The sequence below is a fragment of the Morone saxatilis genome, unplaced genomic scaffold, assembly GCF_004916995.1.
Source record: "Morone saxatilis isolate NCDOM2014 unplaced genomic scaffold, NCSU_SB_2.0 Contig21, whole genome shotgun sequence".
NCBI classification, from domain to species: domain Eukaryota; kingdom Metazoa; phylum Chordata; class Actinopteri; family Moronidae; genus Morone; species Morone saxatilis.
The window spans coordinates 4,261,549-4,283,211 of NW_023339774.1; the positions used below are offsets into that span (position 1 = coordinate 4,261,549).

At 39.9% G+C, this 21,663-nt stretch overlaps 1 protein-coding gene across 1 annotated transcript in view; it reads right to left on the bottom strand.

The window, feature by feature from the left end:
- Nucleotides 1-330: 330 nt before the first annotated feature.
- Nucleotides 331-21,663, bottom strand: part of LOC118332987 (atrial natriuretic peptide receptor 2) — a 54,058-nt gene continuing 32,725 nt past the window's right edge. The window contains exons 12-22 of the mRNA XM_035668458.1: nucleotides 20,075-20,153; nucleotides 19,098-19,257; nucleotides 18,825-18,980; nucleotides 16,202-16,370; nucleotides 8,702-8,848; nucleotides 7,843-7,966; nucleotides 5,714-5,782; nucleotides 5,362-5,536; nucleotides 3,757-3,855; nucleotides 2,083-2,174; nucleotides 331-922 (exon numbers count right to left, since the gene is read on the bottom strand). Coding sequence (XP_035524351.1) covers nucleotides 860-922; nucleotides 2,083-2,174; nucleotides 3,757-3,855; nucleotides 5,362-5,536; nucleotides 5,714-5,782; nucleotides 7,843-7,966; nucleotides 8,702-8,848; nucleotides 16,202-16,370; nucleotides 18,825-18,980; nucleotides 19,098-19,257; nucleotides 20,075-20,153 — 1,333 coding nt within the window. The 3' untranslated portion in view covers nucleotides 331-859. The remainder of the gene's footprint in view (nucleotides 923-2,082; nucleotides 2,175-3,756; nucleotides 3,856-5,361; nucleotides 5,537-5,713; nucleotides 5,783-7,842; nucleotides 7,967-8,701; nucleotides 8,849-16,201; nucleotides 16,371-18,824; nucleotides 18,981-19,097; nucleotides 19,258-20,074; nucleotides 20,154-21,663) is intronic.

Below are 21,663 nucleotides of genomic sequence, written 5' to 3' on the forward strand. Positions count from 1 at the left end.
GCTGAACTGGCTTCTACACTTCTGCATTGTCCTGCCTGCCTTTTAAATGTGCAATTCTAGCAGGACATCCAATATTTCGGTGGCACTTGGCACAAGGTCATTTATAAATTCTTTCTGGGTTAAACTTGGATGAAATCATTTGGGTGAGTACTGTCAGGAAGATGTGCCCCAGATGTATTGTAGTTGAGAGAGTTGGAATTTAAAGTTAATGCATAAAGAACAGACTCATCAGGGCTCTTTTCTGCCTTTCTCATGTTACATCCTTTGTGGCTGCAAACATCAATAACTAACCACACTCCAAACAGCAAGCATAAAAATACAGCCTGGTCCATAAATGGAAAAAGAGCGTTTTACTCAGTTTATTGAACAAAATATCTTACAGTATCTTGGATATACATATATACATATTATCTTGTACTGTGTAACACGGTTGATGAACCCCTGCAGTGACATCAATTGTAACGCTGTGCCTCCAAACTTCAACAGATGTTCCAAGGAAATATTAATACATTATTGACTTCCAAACACATTATACAAATCTTAATATAGAAAGCACAAAAAATAAGAATTTATCAGTGAAAAGTACTCACTCTCAGGACAGAAAGGTTCTTCATACAAAAACAACTTTTACAATATTTTTTCTATTTTTTTTTGTCCTTTTCTGTTTTTTTGAAGTTACAGTATGCAGGTAATAAATATACCTGGAATTCCCTCTGTTTTTGTCACATGGTGTCGTTCTCCTTTCCTCTGCACGGAAATCACCAATAAGGACTTATTCTAGAACAAATAAAGTAGTGGCTCGGCCACCGGAGCTTCTGCTGTCGTCTCCACCGCTGCTGCCACATTATCAGCAGGCCTCTCAGATAACATACACATCAGTCTTCTCCCCGAGAAGCCAATACGTTCTCATTTTGCCTTTGCCCTGGAAAAACACAGAAATCAATAGGTTCATCAATGGAGATGAAGTTGGGGGGTGGGGGTGATGTCCTCTATTAGGCTGCCCTTCGTTTAAGAGTGACCCTGATGGTTACTGCAACTGTATATCAAGTGTATATCTGCAACTTTCTCCACAGCAATGTGCACAATCGGAGGGAAATCAACCCTATCTTCACACTCATCGCTTCAAAATGCTCACAGCATAACGCTGCTGTCAACTACAGCCTTGTTTGGTCCAAATTTGTCTCAGTCTTAATCAACATTTACTGGTTCTGGTTTATCAAATGTGAGGATGTAAGTTGAATATCTTTGGGTTTTGACTTTTGGTCGGACAAAACATGCTATTTGAAGACATCACCTTGGGATCTCAGATATCATAAAGGACTTTATGTCCAGATTTTACCAACACAACCCCACAGCCCCCCTAAGAAATGTTACTGGATACAGAAAGCTGACATTATATTTATGAATCTACTTGTTCAGTGAGGTTTTTAGAATTCTCCTTTAAACAACCACTGTGTTTCATGTCTGTATATAATATAAACTCCTCTTCTTAAGGTTTTTAAATCCCCACATTCCCAGAAACACTGAGGGCATAAGCCCTGATTTTATAGAGTGAACAACTGACTACTAAGATAATAGATAGATAATAACATACTTGCATACTAAAAAAAGACTACGATGCTGAAAATAATCTGTAGTTGCAGCACAGTCCATGAAGCAGCACTAGTATTCTTCAATGATTTGAACATTAATGGCATAAACATTTGAGACGCAGCTGGCAGCCCCTTTGTACAGTGTCCAGTTTTAAATGTAGAAATATCACACAATAAATATCTTCATTCTAACAAATTATTACACTTAACTTATTTGATCCATCTCCAATACAAATTAATTTTCTGTCTCGTCTACACTTACTGCACCAGAAACCTGTGTCATTATTTTTACCCTGTTGGCAGAATTTTCTTTTTCAAGTCTGAATGTGAGGCCAAATGAGTTGCCCATACAGATGTTTTTGAGTGTGTGAGTACATTTTATTCAGCGGTCACAAACACAAGCGGGGCTGTCTTTGTTGCTGGCTCTTTTCCTGGTGCTTCAACTTACTCAGTTTTGAAAAAAAACAAAAAGCAAAGGAAAGGTTCTTACCTTCATTTCTACGTCTCCTCGTAACTGGAGATCAAAGTAGCCAAACTCATCCAGCACTTCTTTGGTGGCCGAGGATACGTGGATCTTTAAGGCTGCAAAACACACCAAGAGCACAACAGACAAGACTGAGCATTTTCACTCTGCCAATGACAAGCTAACAATATTTGAATTACCCCTACGCTGCTTTCATCTCAGGCTTCCGGACATACAGCGGAGGAGGAACCTGAGGAGTGAGACGAGCCGATGCACTCAGTCCCGTCAGACGCCAGCGGCTGAAATGCTAACAGTGATGAAAATCTGTATTGTTTTGTCCAATTAATGCACACAGTGCAGAGATGTGAGACGTGATTCCTCTGTGAAGCTTTAGGCTGCACAGTTTATCGCTGGCTAAGGGCCCTTAGCTGTAAGTGCTATCAATTATTTACCAGTGGAGGAACAATACAGGAAGCGACTCAGTAGTTAATCAATACATCTGATGATTCGCTCGCGAAATATTCAACCACAGTTTCATAACACTAGTTCCTGTCACTGCCAGTTAAGGACAGAAACGTCAGTGTGGAAGAATTGGCCTTGGCAGGTCAATATGTCTTCTATTAAGCTTTGAAGTCATATTAAAATATGACTGAGGAATGTTTCCATCCAGCCACACTGGCAGATACTCATTTACACTTCAGCAAAGGTACAGAAAATGACTTTTCAACTAAGATAGAGATTACAGTATGTTCTGTCTACTGAAAGCTATACAAGACTGAATTAACTGTTCAACTAAATAAGTGCTTAATATGTACAGTTTATTTGGATTCCATTAATTGTTACCTTGACAACAACTACTCTTCCTGAGGTCAGTTTTAGAAGAATACAGCATAATCAACAAATACTTACACTCACACTACTTCCAGGTAATCATACAGTTAGAATCTCTCATTCTCAGTAAAACAGTATCACTATTACACCAAACAATGAAAGTTGGAGGATAATAAAACCCATGAACAGACCAAACCAGTGTTGAATTGTTCTATTAACAAGTGTTGTCGGTGTTTCCTATGCCTGATAAACACACCCCTTTGTACCATTGAGCTCCACTGTTGTCCAAAAACTATTAAAAACACATCAGTGAGTCAAACTGTTGTGCACTGGGTGACATGTTGCTTTATTAAAACACACACACACTGTGTGTTCTTCAGTAGGATGGGGTTTAGGCCTGAGAGCCACAGACATGGTAGAGAAGACAGTTAAAATGGAATAACCTCTTTAGCTGCTTTAGGTTAAAAACATGTACACTGTTCCTGAATGAAAAATGCCTAATGTACAGTAGAAGTTACTATGATCCCTAATGTAGATTGTCATTTGGTACTTCAATTCAGATAAGGAAAAAAAAACCTCAGGAAGAAGATATCCCTCCACCAGGATACAGTAATAGAATTACAATATGGTGCAACTAAATGACAAATATACAATATATAAAGGAGAGTGACAACAATCTAAGAAAATAAGCTGAAAGTCCTTGAAAAACAACAAAATCAAAGAATGAGGACATGGTCACCAGCACATAAACTGGTGTAAAACATGTTCCTTCCTGTTGATAATCCACATCTGTCTGGAGACATCTGGTATAAAATCCAGCAGGCACAGGAGTCAAAAAATAGAACAAAAACAAGTGACAGTGACACTCACCCTCTCCGTTGGACTCCATTCGAGATGCCGTGTTGACGGTATCTCCAAACAAACAGTATCTGGGCATTTTCAAACCGACCACGCCGGCACAGACTGGACCTGTGACACACAAGCTAAATATAGTCATATTTTACGGCGGAAAACACAATAATATCTGGCATCCTGTCATTATCACACAACCACCGCAGAGAAAATGTTTTTAAATAGGACGACAGAGTGTGAGTGAATTAAAATTGTGCTCCGAATGCTTTAAATGACTCTGACAATGCTAAGTACCAACCTACGCACGCTGGTCCATTTCTGTTGCATGTCAAGAGTGTGAATAAGAATACAAACAGTGCCACCATGAGCTGATACAGACTAAATACTGTGTCAGAAGCCTCTTGTAAAGTACATCAGACTAAATGCTGCAGACGGTTCAAGATAAAACATCCAGAGTGTTTACGTCCAGTCAGTGCATTGGTATCCAGAGGTGGGAAGTTATAAATCATAAGTGCCCGACACTTGATGTGCACTCAGTTTATTAGATGTACCTAGAGCCAATACAGGCAACCTACTTTCTTGTATTTTTAAATTCAAAGTTCATGGCAACGTTTACTTCATCATCTTTCATACAAAAAAAATACTATATATATATATATATATAGCGTATTTACTCAAGCACAGTAACTAGTTAACAGTGTGCTCATAGACAGATTTTGTCATGCCACTGTCACAATCACATTCATGTACAGTACATCCGTGACGTACCGTCTATTTATGATCCCATGAGTTCTAATCCTGAAACTATTTGTCTATTTTTTTGCAATATTTTTGTAATCAATTGTAGATCACCTATAACCCTTTTAGGGGGGAAAGAGAGGCGTCATGCTCTTTGATCAGTTTGTCCACATAACACATACTTGGACAGTTAACTGTGCTTTCTTTTAATGGAAGCTGGAACTGAATGTTCTCATAATAATATTCAAGTAGCCTGGTTCAAAACCTCTGAATCACTGGGATTTTTTCTTGGGATTTGTTCGATAATTCAAAAAGGTCTGGTGTTGTGCTCATTACTGGCTGTTTTTGCACCAGAAGCCAGTCGATTGTTGATCAAAGCAAAAAATAAGAACGAGGAAGGGCGGCAGTAGCTCAGTGTGGAGGGACTTGGCTTGGGAACCAGAGGGTCGCCGGTTCAAGTGTGTGTGTGTGTGTGTGTGTGTGTGTGTATTAATAAAGTATATCTTCTTCTAAATATATAGTGAGAAAAACAGCCTCAAAAATGGGGATGAGATGGATGCAGCTGTACATTGTTGTTGTTGTTGTTGTTGTTGTAAGCAGACTCACTATACAAGTAAGAACTCAGTTGCCATGAGAAAAACATTTAGTTATCAGCTTTAGACGCTGCAGCTTTTCTTTTAACTGATAATGACCTCAGCTGGATAAACAAACATACTTTATCAAACTACTATTGAAACACATTGTGCAAGAAACTAATTGATTGTGCTGACTCATCGGTTGCTTTTTCAGCAGATTGGACACAAGCCATTATGAGAGACTGAATCTGAGACCTTGTGGTTCCAGGTCACCTCAGTGCAGATGGACTGGCTGAGAGTTCAGACTCACCTGTGTGTATACCTATCCTGAGTCTCAGCTGGTCGTTGGGTCTGTGTCGGATCTTGAACGTCTTGACCTGCTCTAACAACGCCAGAGACATCCCAGCAATCTCTCTGGCGTGCAGTTTTCCGTTCCGCACCGGAAGCCCCGACACCACCATGTAGGCGTCACCGATGGTCTCCACCTGAGGGACGAATTCATATAGTTGTTCTGCTGTATTCCAAGATATTGTATACAGTATTGGGACGTTTGTTTCCTACTCGAGCCATCACATTATAAAAAGCATGTAGTCAAACCTTTGAGTTGCATATTTTAACATAAAGTAAGAAATAAATTCTTCACACTGATCATGCTGACTTACCTTGTATACATCAAAGTTATCGATGATGGCATCAAAACAGGTGTACAGATCATTGAGCAATGTGACGACCTGTAGAGAGAGACAGTTTTATTGAAATTACTTACTGAAACTGTTTAGCCTACAGTCTGTATGTCAGTTGAGAGTGCTGAATCTTTAAAGAAAAATGTACAAACGCAGACTTTAAATCCGACATTTTAAGCTGTTTTCTTTCGTTAGAAGTCTGACAGATTCAGAGGCTAAAACCTCACAGTCTCTCATATTATCTCTGTTTGTTTGTCGTTGGACAGTTGCCCGCTGAGGCTCACTGACAAACACATTTACAGGATCATAAATCAAAATCCACAGATGGAATATTACAAACACAATCTGTATTGAATTGACCAAATTATGGGGCGTAATAGTTGTAATGTGGCAGTAATGTCAGAGGTTGGCTGTTTATTCAAAAACCAATTTATTATTCAGTCGTTATCTTTAAATGTTCATTTTTATGAACTGCAGCTGAACCTGAAATAAAATCCAGCTGGCTCTTCATCTGGTCAGGACATTTTGTGCTGTACTTCTGGAGTGGGCAGTTTTAAGTGAATGAGAACATTTTAATTTTGATGAACTGTTAAAGGCACAATCCACAATTCCTAAAAGGCTGCCTGGCCACCAACAGCCCAATATTTTCTGTTGTAATAAATTAAGAAATATAAGAAACATTTTGAAATCTTCAGGAACACCCAGTATATGAACAAACTTGAAAATAACAGATTTGAGTTTTCAAAGAATATAAATTAAATCTATGTGTTCTGTGGTGCATCAGTAAAAAAACACTTTATGCTTCTGCATTGTCTCATATTAAACATCATCATACACACCTACATTTTAGTGGAGGCTCTTCCAGGATGAATAAAGCATCTAACCCCTGCATTATACCGTAAATCCTACACTGACTGGCTCTGAATGCAGGTGACATCCTTCATAGGTTCACCAACAGTACGTTATGAAGGGGAGTGATGTATCTGAGTGATGCACTCCATTTTCAACATGGGGGTTAGAGTGCTCAAGGAGGGCCACTACAATTACAGGTCAGGTGAAGTATTTGATTGACTGACTGGCTGACAGTAGGACCGAGGGGTGTACATTTTCCACTGGGGGGGGGGGGNNGGGGGGGGGGGGGGGGGTTGGAGGTGTTTGGGCCTGTATGTGGCCTGACAAGAACAGCTGTAGACACTATTGTTGGCTTTCACCTCCTCTGTATGTTTTTTGGGTTAATATTTAATCAACATTGTGATATTTTTCTACAAAGATGTCACATTTGAAGTCAAAGAGAAGGCAGCGTAGATAGTGATTTTATACATCATAAAACCACAATACAAGATTATCTACCAATGAAAGTGTTAAACAGGCATAACATTCTGCTGTAGCAGTATAACCAATTCTAGCAGACTGTATAAGTTATAAGGAGTTCGGTCTAGACCTGCTCTATTTGAAAAGTGTCCTGAGATAACTTCTGTTATGAATTGGCGCTATAACAATTGAATTGAATTATATACTGCATACTGCATATAAACGCAGGGGCATTCACATTGTATCAGTTGAAGACCCCTTTACCGCTTGTCAAGAAGAACAATTATTTCACACAACTTAAGAAAAGAGATGAAGGTCAGGAGAGCAAGTGTGCATTCTTGTGGTGATCCCGCTCCTTCTGAAGGTGTCAGATTGTCCATCAACACTTCAGTCCCTCTGTCTGGATGTGACATCATCATAATGTATTAGGTCCACAGAAACCTCCATTTGGTATTCAAGTGAGAGGGAGATATGTGGTGGCAGAATGTGACTCAACTCTGCGTCAACACACTCTTCCATCTAACAACTGTACTATTTTGAGTTGCAGCCCGCGTGTGGGAACTATGAGACACACAGTACTGTAGGTGACCTGAGCACTTTCATGCATGAATAGAGGAAGAGGATTCACTGCAGCTCTGATCACGAGCAGTGATTTTTTAAAAGCTTTTAGATTAGCTTGGTAGATGTTGAGGAAGTCGGACAATGGGAATCACAGAACACAAAGTTACAGAGAGACAAACAGCGAGTTGCAGTGTGTGAATCTTTCACTGGAGGATTGCAGAGACATATTGATTTACCTGTAGCGGTGTACTCTCTGCAGACATGGACGTGAAGCCCACGATGTCGCTGAAGTAAATGGTGACGCTGTCGAACGCTTCTGCCTGCACCGTCTCCCCTCGTTTTAGCTGCTCTGCTACTGAACTGGATGCAGAGAGCGAGAGCGACATGAGGTTAAAATGTTCAATGCCGCTAAAGAATAAGATAAGTTCAAAAAAACCTAGAAGCAAGAGAGGCTCAGAGGAGGATACTTTAATGACTAACGGCATTAAAAATTAAGGTCAGACAATGAACCGCAGCCTCTAAGAGGTTGTTTTGTTGTCAGGTTTAACAAGAAATCTAAAGATTTCTCTTTCCAGGATCTACAGAACAGGCAGGTTCAAAGGTTTATCTTTGCTAATTCTGCTCATGTTCATTTTCTCTTCTCTAAACAAATAATACAAAAGGCAAAAACACTGGTGAGAAATTATATCTGCCCTTTCTCTCAGGCCCTTATCATATGTCTGGTTGGCTTGGAAGGAAGGAAGATTCTTTATTAGGAAAAGAGAATAAATGGCTAAGAAAGATGGGATTTGGCTGAACGCCTAAACTCACTATCATGTCTGTCTGTCTGTCAGGCGTTAATGAGCAGTTTGCCTGTCAGCTCTCTTCGTACCCTTTCATCTACAGTAAGATCGCACAATGGGGAAATGTGTATCTGTTAACAAAGCGTGGTGTTGGGAGGGTTTTCGAGTCTTTAATTGATACAGAGATGTAACACAATTGACAAAGTGTCATTGAGCCACGCTGGTAACACTCGCCCGATTTACTTGGTTAATTTGAGTTTGAGCTATTGCTTGGGAAGGACAAAAGTGTGAATGTGACTGTAATTTTTCTTACTGCGGTAAAATTTGATAGAGGAGGTTTTCGGCTTTCCTCTTCTCCTCAAGGTAGGCTTGTGTTCGCTCCTCCACCAGGTTCTCAAGGTTATTGGCGTATTGCTCCATCCTGGACAGCAGGTTATTAAGAATACTGGTGCTCCCCTCCCTATAGAAAACACAAACGAGAGAAGAATTAGGTAATATCCACCCAAACCCCTGGTCAGTGAAGAGCTCAGGTCTGTATTGGCAGTTGCCATTATCATTCTGGTTTTATACAAACTGGGTCTTATTTTGTGGTTTTGTGCATCATTCCTATCTGAAATAATAACTGTGCAGGAAATTGATTGGCATTCCTTTTATTGATCAGTAAAAGGAAGTCTGACTGGGCAGGAAACACAAAAAAGAAACATTTTTGGTCCGCTCACTTTCAATTCAATCTTCAAATGAAGTGGTTTAGATAATCTGGCATAACTTTTTTTTTAATTACACGCATACGTCCTTCTTGTCCAAACCTGGTGCCTACATTACCCACAATGCAACTCAACTGCTGACAGTCAGAGATTTTTGTGTGTTGCTAGCCTCAAGCGGGCTACAGAGGTCTGGTGAACTCACTTCTTTCTAACTCCACAACCCCAAATGTCTTTCATATCCAAACCTGAATGCTGACTCAAGTGACATAACTTGAGGCAATTTATCAGACTTCACACAGCTCCCCTAGAGCCACAAAAGGCTTTAAGAAAAAAAATCACATATACTGTAGTAATCTCCAACACCTGTGTACAGACTTTGATATGTAAATTTGCCTTTAAGTCATTGTTATTCACACTTATGTGTTTATCATGTACATGCTAACTGCTCCATCTGGATTAAAAATGTGTGTATGGAGAGAAAAATACAACTTACTTGTCACTTAGGAAGGTGAAAACTACTGTTTTTACTTTAAATGTCAGAAATGGCCAAGTCCAGGGATTGGTCCTTGTGGAACCCCTTGTCTAAACAAATGTAAAACTACGGATGGAATCAGCACACTTAAGAGAGGCAGGGAAAGTTTCAGTCAAGCCAAGGAGGTGTTATTAACATTCAATGCATTGTGTGAAAAACAAGGAATGACAGGTTAATGGGAATGTTAGAGTCCAGAGAGCATGTGGCTGACTTCAGCTGCTTGATGATGCCGAAACCTGAGACAGCAGAGGCTGCGATATCCTGATTTTCAGTTCCTATTGTGGGCCAAGCTCCAAAAACTCAGCATCTTTTTGTTACACCTTCCCTGCCCGGTAAATGCCCAGTTTTTAATGCAGCTTTCTGGTAAAATATTTTTAGTCTTCTAAACCCAAGCTGAGATAACAGTGACAACATCTTCAGGATTATTTTCTCTATAGGCTGAGTAGTACTAGCCACAACAAGTAAATATACTTTATGTGTTAAATTAGTGTAGTTCCTCTTTCACAGGTAGGCAGCTTTTCAGTTTAATAAATACAGGCTCAGCTTTAATAGTTTTATGTAATAATTACTGCAGTGACTTCGGAGGTTAAATGGCAGTGTACGTGACTGAAGTAAAAATCTAATTATTAAAAGTCCTTACAGAGGCAACCATTGTCAAAAAACAAACAAAAAAACACACTTTCTGTGCAGTGGTAAAACAGGAAAAACACCAGAAATGCATGCTACTACAAGTATCACTACAGTATCTCTTATATACGAACACAGGAAAAACAGACACTCTGAAAGTTCTTTATTTACCTCTCTACTGATGTGATCGTAGAATTTCACATGTATTGTATAATTATATAATACATGTGTTGTATAATGCGTGTTTCTCAGGAGATTTCTACATTCATATGCTTACGCACACGAACACACACACACGCATTTACACGCATTTACTTTGATGGAGCAAGACGGTGAGTCATCCACACCACCGTGGTGGCTAAAAGCATCAATGCCTGGCATCCTGCCATGTTTCTTGTGGGTCACAGATCCTACACACACCCACATGTTGTTTAAGTTCGAAAAGACATGAAAGGCAGTGATGAGTATCAACGCACTGAACGCAATCACACAGGCCATGCACTGTTTACTGCACCAAGAATCACATCCACATATTCCCACCATTCATCCAAACTAATAGTAACGGTGGAAACTGAGAGCAGTCTCTATGGTGAGCGTGATGTTGATGAGGAGCCAGAAAATATTCATTTCAGCGAGTGATTCAACCCTTCATCCTGAGCTAAAGCCTCATTCTTCTGAAATCTGTCCGAAAGATCAGATCAGTCATTTGTATGTCTGTTGATCGAAAGCCATGGACCAAGGAACAACTTTTGGTGTCACTAGCACCACCATCTGTCCATTTATAAAGCTCTTTTTATTTGAACTTTCTAGTTGTAAAGGTGCTTTCAGTCTGCGAGCAGTCCCCAGCTATGAAACCGAGGTCAGTAGTAGGGATAAAAGGGGGTCGGGGGTTGCTGCTCTCGTATTTTGCAAGGTTGTTTGTCACTGAGCTGACAAAGCTTGAACTAACCATGACAACCACAGAAACAAAACTGAGGAAAACCATTGACGAGCTAATTTTGGTGACGAATCCTCCGAATCATGCACCTCTTCAGCAGCAGTGAAGCATTATAAACAGTGTAGATTAGCTAACCTTACTATATTAATCACATTACTAACCATTCCCTCTCCTTTAAGCTACAATCCACTCTATTAAGCTATGTAGTCAGTAGCCATGGCGATAGAGTTGGACCTTACTGCTGCCCAATTAAAATACAGAAAAATATTACTGAGTAGCATCTGCTGCACTAACTACCTGCTGAACCTTTTTCTAAATCCTCCAACCAATCTCCACCAGTATTCATACGATTTTGTACATAACATATATGAATGAGCTTGCTACAGTAGTAACACTTTATTTCCTATAAATTCCTAGAAAGGAAGTGCAAAGGTTAATATAATATGGTACTAAATTTAGGGAAAATTGAGACAGTTTTCAAGCGGTAAACTTCCAGTTAAATAATTCCGAGTAATTGCTAGCATAAACTAGAGAATATTGTTATCAGTGCACAGCATTAAAAATGTGAAATCAGTCTACAGACAAGCATAAAATAAAACTTTTCCAATAATACATGATCATTTACTTGGGTGTAAATGGAGAAGTTAATGGAGAAGGAAATCTCTCTGGATCTCAAAAACTGCTTTAACTTCAATAACTGTCTCTGGATAAGTTATTTCCAGGAAACTTCAAACAGAAAATGACTGACACATTGTGCAATAGCTACCAAATGTAAACAACGCACATATGAAATCGTGATCCTGCAAAACATTATGGCATTTCACGTGGAGGTGAACTGCTGCAACTTGATACATTTAGATCAATTTAAATAACCTCATGAGTCTGAGAGTAGAAAGCCAGGCAGGATTTACGTAGTTTCAACAAATCATGACTGTCATCAGCCAATCAGCATGTTTGTCTATCACTGTGTATTTTGATGCAGATCTGGATCCAGACGCTGATTAAAAATTAAAAACATTCTCTACTATTTCAAAAACAAATGTAGATGGCTGTGCAGTCTTGGCGAAGGTACGCGCTCTCTGAGTGCTTTCTTGTTTACAAAGCAGCTAAACATGCTGTAGGAAGTTACATTCTCCTCAAATCTGTGGACTGATGTGCCAGTTGTTTAAAAAAACACAGTTATGAATAAAATACTTGTTTTAGAACATGTAAAAAGGAACATTTTAATGCTGAACAGAAAGTGAAATAAATCCTTTTTGCAGTATAAGCAGTGATGGCAAACAGTGAGAGATGATGTGTGTGGGGAGAGGTCAGCTATTCATGGCGAGCAAAGTGTCAGCTCCCCGTGTGTTAAAGCGAAGCGTGTAGTCCTGAACACCCCTCTTGTTACCGCGCCCTTCAGGCTCAAGCTCATGCACACACACACACACCAAAAATAACAGCCCATCCATCACGTCATGTCAACAACATACATTTACCTAATGAAAATAACCGGCAAACAGTGCATTAACGCACAGGCCTCTGTGGTGAGGGGCTTCATGTACACGAGGAGGAGCTTTGCATGCTGCTGTCAAGAGCATCCTTGAGTGCTTCTGAGAATGTCAATCATGTCGAGCTCTCGACTCCAAGCCACTGCAAATGGAAAGCTATACATCACTGGGCTCATCAAAGCTCACAGAGGAGAGGTCAGGCTGAGAGGAAAAACACACCAAGCACACAGATCTGTTTATAGACTCCCCAAAGCACCTGTGTTTAGTTTGCATTTGTAGTGTTGTACAGCTGTCATGCTGATTTTATTGTGTAGGATTTAGTCAGTCTCACCAGGATTTCTCAAGCTTTTTTTGTGATTGTTATGGCCTAAAATGATTTCACAGAAGCTTTTCTGAAAAATTGTGATGCACGTTGTGATGTTTTAGGGCTTTTTTTGGCAATGAAATTAAGGGACAAATAATGGAAATTGCAAAAATAGTTTCATTTTTCACGTATAATTAATTATAAACAACAGCAACTTGTTCCGGTGACATATGGCTCAACGTTGTGCTTGGGGACTGCTAGGATTGGTGAACATACAATGATCGGTCAAATTTGCAGAAAAGTGCCAGTGCCAGACAAAGGTCGCACAGACTTCACAGGGATTGGTTGAATTTGCATTAATTGTTCCACATCTGAACTTCCTAGAGGCACTGGTTTAGTGGCATCTTGCAGTGAAGTTGCAGACTGCCACCAAATGAATACCGCTCACCGTCTTAGCATTTAGGAGAAACTATGGCGCCGAAATTGCGAAAAAAACATGAAAAGCCCTACTAGTTTAGTTTGTGCGTTCTGGGCTCCTGTAGAAACATGATGGTTCAACATGGAAGCCTCCATGGAAGAGGACCTGCTCCATCTGTATACCCCATTCTAAAATTCTAAACTCTTCCCTGTTGGTGAGGAAAAAGATGGTCTGGCCTCCACAAGTAAAATTTAAAAACAGCAACCTTTTCAAGTAAAAAACAACAGTTCAAAGTTTCCTTCTCGTAAATATTGTTTGTCCTCGAGGCTCAAAGCTCAGCAGTCACTAAATACTACAGGATTGCCCAAAGAAATGGATTTCACAACAATGTAGCCCATGAACGCAAACATCTTTGGTATCCAACTATCAAATCTCTGACATCATAGCTGCCTTGCACTCGCCGACAAGGACGATTCATGCTAACAAAAGGATGATGGTGATGTACTTTAACGAAAAATGTAAAGGCGATAGAATCTTCAGTGTGATGGATTACTTGTTTCAAGCACACTAAGCTGCCTAACCAGAATGTATTATCTCTGCTGATTGTGAAGGGCCCTTTAAGTTCTCCTTTACAATAATGAATAATAATTATATTGAATAATGAGCTCCAGAAGGTATGAAAGACAGACTGGAAGCATCACTGGTGCATTAGCTGTATTTTGATACTTTGACCACCAGTGACCATGGCTACAGCTGGATTTACACTCAGGAGCTAACAGGCTACAGCATACAGTAGCTACCAAACCTATACAAATAACCTCCGTAGCGGATGTGTACAATCTTATCAATGTAACACATCCGTGGCTATAGAGCTATCATGTGAAGACAACAGGAACTGTTATTGGGCGGTTTGGGCTGCTTGGGTTTCCCGTTCAAGTTTCCGATGCCAGTGGAAATTGTTGAGGTGAAGGAAGGGTTGGAAATTGTCTCCTTTTCAATCACACACATCTAACACAGCCATTTCCGCTGCAAACCTCCTGTTTACCATGATTGCCACTTCTCCAATACAGTGAATGAAAGGTTGTCAGCGTGATTATATTGGCTATTGATTGCATGACAATAGTGTCCTATTCAGCAATGAGACGAGGTAAACCTTCCCGTCATCACTCGATATCACTAAGTGAATTGAAGAACGCAAACACAATAACTGTGAGGTATAAAATTAAAGCAACATAGGCTGATCTTGTGTGACACATCTGCCCAGTGGTAATCAGACATCCTTCGCCAGAGGCAGTGGTCCAAATGCTACATGTACAGTGTGATGTAGAAACTTGAAGCCACCAGTGCACATACACTGAGAAGTAGATTTACAGTGAAGTAGGAGACATCTTGTGTCCAACAGGAAAATTTAAGAAATGAACAAGATTGCATATTTGGAGGTTTCTGTAATTTTATGTTTTTTATTAATTTTAATGAGGTAGAAGGCGTGGATGTCTTTTTGAGGATTTTAATGTGGAAATTACACATCTAGAGAGGGGGTCTTTAAGCTAAGCTAGAGACCACACGGTATTACCATGTTAGAAGCAGAAAGCTCCAAGTTGCCATTCAGTGTAATGAACCATGACCTGTGTTTTGATCTCCATGTCACAACTAACAGACAGAAGGTCGACTGCAGCTGGCAGGCAGAATATTACAACCTCTGGCAGCTAGAACCTGCATTCACTCAGGCACTGTGCTTACCCTCCTCAACACTAATTCTACCCTTAAATATACAGTTTAATACATTAACTTTGTCTTTGAGAATTAATTATTGTATATTTGATACATTACTCCCAGTACTTTGGTGTTTTTACCGAAGTAAAATTCAGAATATTCTGAATTTCTCTATAGAGGTATTTCTTCTGTTTTTTCTGCACTGTTTCTACCACTTTTCATATTAAGTATTCATATTATTTTTATTTCATGAATTATATCTGTACATACAGAATATGCTAGTATTGTACACTAACCCTAACCCAAAAACCTACTTCCAGCCTCTAGTTCAAATCTAAAAATGTGCTTTAAATTTTGTATTTCCGTGTGTGTGTGTGTGTGTGTGTGTCTAGTGTCACTTTGTATCAGCAGGGATGCTTCATACACTAACTCCTTCTGACAGCGCTGCCCTACTCGAGGGAAAACATGCATTCCTCCCTTCCTGCGTCAACATAAAAATCAGAACCAAAATATGCATATGAATGATTCATGGGATCATTGAAAACAATACCAGAAACATGGACTCACACACTCCCCTTTCTTATACAAACACACACACACTCAGAGATGGAAAGGCAGCAAAGAGCACTTCCTGTCTCAAGCTGCCTGTCAGGAATTATAAAGAGCCTTTTATCTAAAATTGTTTTGCTGATTTCCAGAACATGATTCTTTTTCCTGTTTGCCTTTTTGAATCTCTTAAACGTATTACTTTGCACGGCAGTCAGAGGGACATCAGGGTTCTCAACGCGCCGTTCACATGTTGAGCTTGGCAGGGAAGATACTGATAGTCTGGGAAAGAACGGCCTGTGTCGATTTCAATTTGTCAAATTATGTCTGCCTTGAAAAAAAGGATGGAAGTGTTAAATTAATCAAGAGTGCTTCCAGCTCCTTGTGTTTTGGCACAATTTAATTCTGTCATTTAAATGGTCAGTTTACCCACATCACAAAAAAGAACTTCTAGTGCCATCTAGCCAGATAGCTTTGTATTTTGTGTGGACCCACTCTCAATGAACAGCACTATCAGACAGGACAAAAGGAAAAAGTCTCACTTGTTGAGTTTGGCCACGTAGATCTTGATGTGGCCGAAGTCGGGCCTCTCTGCGGGGTCCTCGGCCCAGCAGCCCTCCATCAGGATGGTCAGCTCCTCCGAGTGGCATTTGTTGTCTGTGGTCGGCCGAAAGTACGGCTTCTGACCGTTCCTCACCTTCTGTACGATCTCTGCGGCGGAGAGGACAGAGAGTGCATTCACACGGGGGAAATGTAATGTGTGTGTGTGTGTGTGTGTGTGTGTGGAGCAGGCTGTCATAATCAACTCATTTCACATTTCCTTCTGTTCAGTGGGAGTTGATGCTCCGCGCAGCTACGGCTCTGTGAAACGTGTGTACAACGGGTAGGCTAACTGTCCAGAGTATGAATGCTGATTTTCCACATTTACACAACTTCTGCAGCTGAAAAACATTTACTGAGCTTGTATTACTAATAACTCTGTACTGGTCTCATCATGCCCTTGCAGTGTTATTAAGTTCTCTGTAGGAGATTCATTATGATGTCTGGTTTTTACGTGCACCCAGTGACGGTGAACTTCCAAACCTAGATTACAATTTTCAGGAATATTGGAATATAACTTTTGATAGTTCTGTATTTCCGTTAACAAGCTATTTCTGGTGATATATTCAGCACAGCTGATCAAATATTGTTGCAAATTTCTCCTCTTAGATCCATTAATCATATCAATTTAAAAGTTTGCAAGAGACATCCTTCCCAAAATGATTCCCCCACATCCTCTCTTATTATTATAATGTTATTGGTATCATCATCATACATTTATCATAATAAAATTAATTACAAGACTCTATTTTAAACCTCAAAATTACAATTACAGCTCTGCTCTAACACACTCAGACAATAGAGAACAGGTGCTGGTTTTCACTGCTCTCAGCCTGTTAATGGATAAGTATCAGGCACTTGTACAATCAGCATTGAGCGTGACTATGAATAAAGTCATCGCATGGAGGATGTGCCCTGGGAGGGTTTTACACATCCACTTTGGATGTGTAAAAATTTAACTCCTGATCTCAAATTGCTTTAGAAGTTTAGGTTTTTCCTGTTGTCACTAAGTGGTGGTGGAAGTAAAAGTAGAAGTGGAGAAACTGGTCAAACCACGACAGTTCCGTCTATGCGTGAGTGCAGGAAGCTGAAGAGCCAAAGTGTCAATAGTGATTAAGCTCAGATTTTTTAATGTCTTAGTTAAGAAGATAACAGTAATGTGTTTTCCAGTGAATGAAAGCTACTGGAGAGCAAAATATTTTTCAGGAAGGCTGTTGTCCAAAGATATCATTTTCATAAGCATAGAGTCATATTGGCACTAAGCTGTCATAAGCTTCTGTCTGTCCGTCTGTTTTTTAGGTTCAACCTACCAATCTAGCACAGAAATTTCAGCTTTGTTTCTCTTTTCTCTTTGATTTCTTTATTCTTTGAATCTTTAGTGCTTTTGCAATCTACAGCAATATACAGCATTTGTAAATAAAATATCTACAGATTTCTACAGGCCTTATCTTACACCCAGTGCAAGTATCATTGTTAGTTTCTGACCAACACAGTAGATGTTTTTCTGCCCGGTACCCACGTTGTGTAAGTAGCAAATATAGAAGAAGACAAGTAATTTTCCTGTCAGATGATGTGGAGACTAATGCCAGCTGTCCCTATGCACTACCTGTAGCTGTCAAAGTCACTGCTGTGATGCATTTCTGCACTTCTGTGACCAACCTGAGTTTAGTTGCAGGTATTAGTGCAGTGGGAGTAACAGAGATCGTTTCCTTAGCTGAAAACTGTTCATTTCTCCAACTTGCAGAATACATCATTTAAGTAGCAATGTGCCAGCTGCAAGCACACATGGCTGTTAAGGGGAATGGGAGATAATACTCTGATGGTTTAATTCATGTTACTCCCAAAACACACCTGTAATTTATTAAGAGACTAAATACAACCCCTTTGCACCTTCCACCTTACTTTGCTCCCAGATTGTATGGCGTTTAACTAGCAAAGACTTCCTAGAAGTGGAGTTGGACACTAAATGAACTGACGTCATGCAATTTAGACCACATGCTATAGATTGCTTAAATGGGTCCCTTAGTACATTTTATATGTATATATTTTTAAACTTTTTTTTACATTTCTACTCTAATTTGTTGTTTTTTACTTAGGAGCGATCATATTGTCCTTTACCCAGATAAGAGATGTGTTGGTTTCTGTGACTCCACCTGCCTTTGACATCTGGCCAACATGTGTTCTTTGTTTGTGTACATAGCTGCAGGGCCATGATATTGCAGTCTGACCTTGCAAAGGTCCACTTTGAAATGTCAGTGAAAAGCCAAAGAAGGAAGTTCCTATTATGTGGACTTCCGCCTTTTCTGTCCTTGTTGAATGAAACCCACTCTTCATAAATATTTCACTTGGTTCTTATAAAGAAGCTTCAGAATGTTACACAATGTGAACGCAATGTTGTGTTGTTTGTGAAAAAGTAACACAAAACTTACTGTACTGATTCATCATCATACATATTTGATTGACTTTTTTTTTGTGTTCATGTCTCACATGTTAGTTTGCTGCACGCCTGCTGTTTTAAAGGGTACCGGTGGTCAGCTGAGGCCTATAAAAGACAGTTGTGTTTACCTTTGGGGCTGAGGTCCATGCCTTCCACATAGAAAGGTCCATTCCTCAAGGCTATTTCCTGTAGTATGATGCCAAAACTGTACACATCACCCTTCTGAGTCCCTTGAGGAGGATGGCGGTCGTATATGAGCAGCTCAGGAGCCGTCCAGAGTTTCTCTGGAAAACCAGGAACAGTCGAAAACACACATAAAATGCCTGAAGTACAACAGGAGCTGATGCTTTTGTGAATGAAAAGATTCAGTGCTGCGACCAGGACAAATGAACTCGACTTACTTGCATAGAGTGCGTGCGAGTCATCGTTTTCGCAGGACGAGCGGAAGCTGGCCAAGCCATAATCCGTGATTTTCAAAACAAATCGACTGTCCACCACGCAATTAGATGACTTCAGATTTCCATGGCAGCCAATGTAGCTGTTGTGGAGATAGTTCATTCCCTGGTGGAGAGGAGCGTTAAGTCAAGCATTAAGGGGTGTTCTCTCCCTCTCTCCCTCTTTTTTTCCTCCACAGAAAATCATACATGAAAACACACAAATCCAGACATATGGAAATAATACGCTTTGACAAGTGGATGTATGCTGACGGGTTTGAAAAGAGGCCGTGTTTCAAGGACAGCACAGTCGTGGGGGAATTTTTGTGAAATTACTGTTAATTCCTTTGGGAAAGGGACGGGGGTACTGAATGTACTCATGTTCAATATTTTGTGGAAACGGTGAGTCAAACATCCCTCAAAGCTTCACCGGCGCCTCTTCTCTGCAGAACGCTGCTATCTGTGTGGAGGAAATTTAGCCGGAGCACTTCGTCATGCGTGCAGCTCAATATTGAATCCATCCAAGAGGCCGCTCTGACAAAAAGCCTCTTTGTTAGGGTGGATTAAAAATAATCTTCTAAAATAAGTCCATGATTAGTTTTGATTAAGCTGGAAGGAAATTTTAGCAGTTTATGATTATGTTTCTGTCCTACTTTACACTATATAACAGCAATATTTACTGTAGTTTCAGCCACTGTACTGTGCCAGAAATACATTTCTGTACATGTTGGTCCCTCTTGCTTTCTTTCTCTGCCTCACTCACTCTTCCACAAACTCTCCATGTGAAACCATGGCAACTGAGACATTTTTCTGTGTCTCTAAGACACACAAAGCATCTAATTTAACACTGAAGAGTGACCTTTTTGACAACATTTATACAAAAAGATATAAATCGGCGTTCCAATCCTGCCTTGGCTTTTTGTTTCAGTCTGACCGTCACGTACCTTCACTATGTCATTGATCAGTGAGTAGCGGAACATCCAGTCCAGATTGATGCTCTCATTCTCCAAAATGTCCTGGAAAAGCAAAAACAAAACAAAAAAGGAGCTGAAAACTTTTACAAACAAGAAAAAAAAAATAGTTTTTGCTTTATCTTTTAGACTTCCAAGAGCTTCTCAGCAGCCAAAGTTTATTTTGGGACTAAATTCAGAAACACCTTCAGTCCAGATAAAACATGTTCTTTTTCATCCTCAGGGTCACGGAGTTAAGCCCTGCAGGATGTTAACGAATAACCCTCACAGGCTTCTCAGCCGGCCAGTTACTGGAATCTGGGTCCGACTTTGACATCCAGCCATATCACATCAGTTGCAGCTATCTGTGTTTTACACATAAGTCTTTCTCTACAAGTGTGACTGATGAAGTCCATGGCTGAGTTTCCCATCGTTTTCCAGCTCATCCATTTTAAGAGGCTGTTGGAGTCAGGAACACAGAGTGCAGGCCAGGAACAAGTTCACTGAAGGCATCGTACATTTTTTATCGCAATAACATTAAGCATAGACAAAAAGATGTCAATGGTAAGCTTGTCACACACTATAGGCTCACTGGAGACTAAGTAAGGTGATTTCACTTCACGTCCTAGAGCTCAGTGGGCAGAGCTTGGTACAAACACTGCCAGGAATAGCAGTTTGACAAGGCTGTCCATGCTCAGACAGTTTACTCTTGTAGTACTGCAACAGGAAAAGCCCATCAGTTGGCTTATTGTGAAACTTTTCATTCAGTGATTTCTTATTCTGCAACTTGTATCTTTCATGTATTATTGCATTAATCACTAAGCTTCAGATCAGTTTGTTTAGTACAAGTACAAGTACAAAGTTCACACCCGACAAATTCTCTTACACTTACTTTTGGTGTAAAAGTCATGCATGAAATTATTACTGTTATAACCTATAACTATTGCTGGGGTTATGTTTTCTGTCCTGATTTTGTTGTTTGTTTGTTAACAGTGAAAAACCTGACAACAGATTTCAGTGTTATTTGGTGGAAAGTTTGGTCATGAGCCAAGAAACAAATATGTTTTTAGGTGTGGATACAGGATGTTAAAGGATTCCCTATTGTTGTCAGGTAGGACATTTGTGACCCTTTTGTCTGTATTTTATAAACTACTGCACTTACTTGAGTTTAAAATACATTAACAGCGACAACAACTGACAGTTATTTTCATATAGACTCAGTTTTAGTCTGTAAAATGTCAGAAAATAGTAAAAAATGCATGGTGACATATTCAATTTCTTATAATATAGAAGAAAGAAGATTAGCTTACACTGGAGATGCTGGAACCACAGAATGACATTTTTGCTTGATAAATAGATTTTTGAACAATTGAACAATTGGTTATGAAAATGTTGAACTTTCAGACAGAGCCAGGCTAGCTGTTTCCCCCTACTTCCAATCTTTATGCTAAGATAAGCTAAATGGTTGCTGGCTCCACCAATGGAGCGAAGCCTGCAAGCTAAATCAGGCAGTCAACTCGAGCTGCGCTGCTATACACACATGACATGCCTCACTCCATAATCACTAAACGCACCCTTCCAAT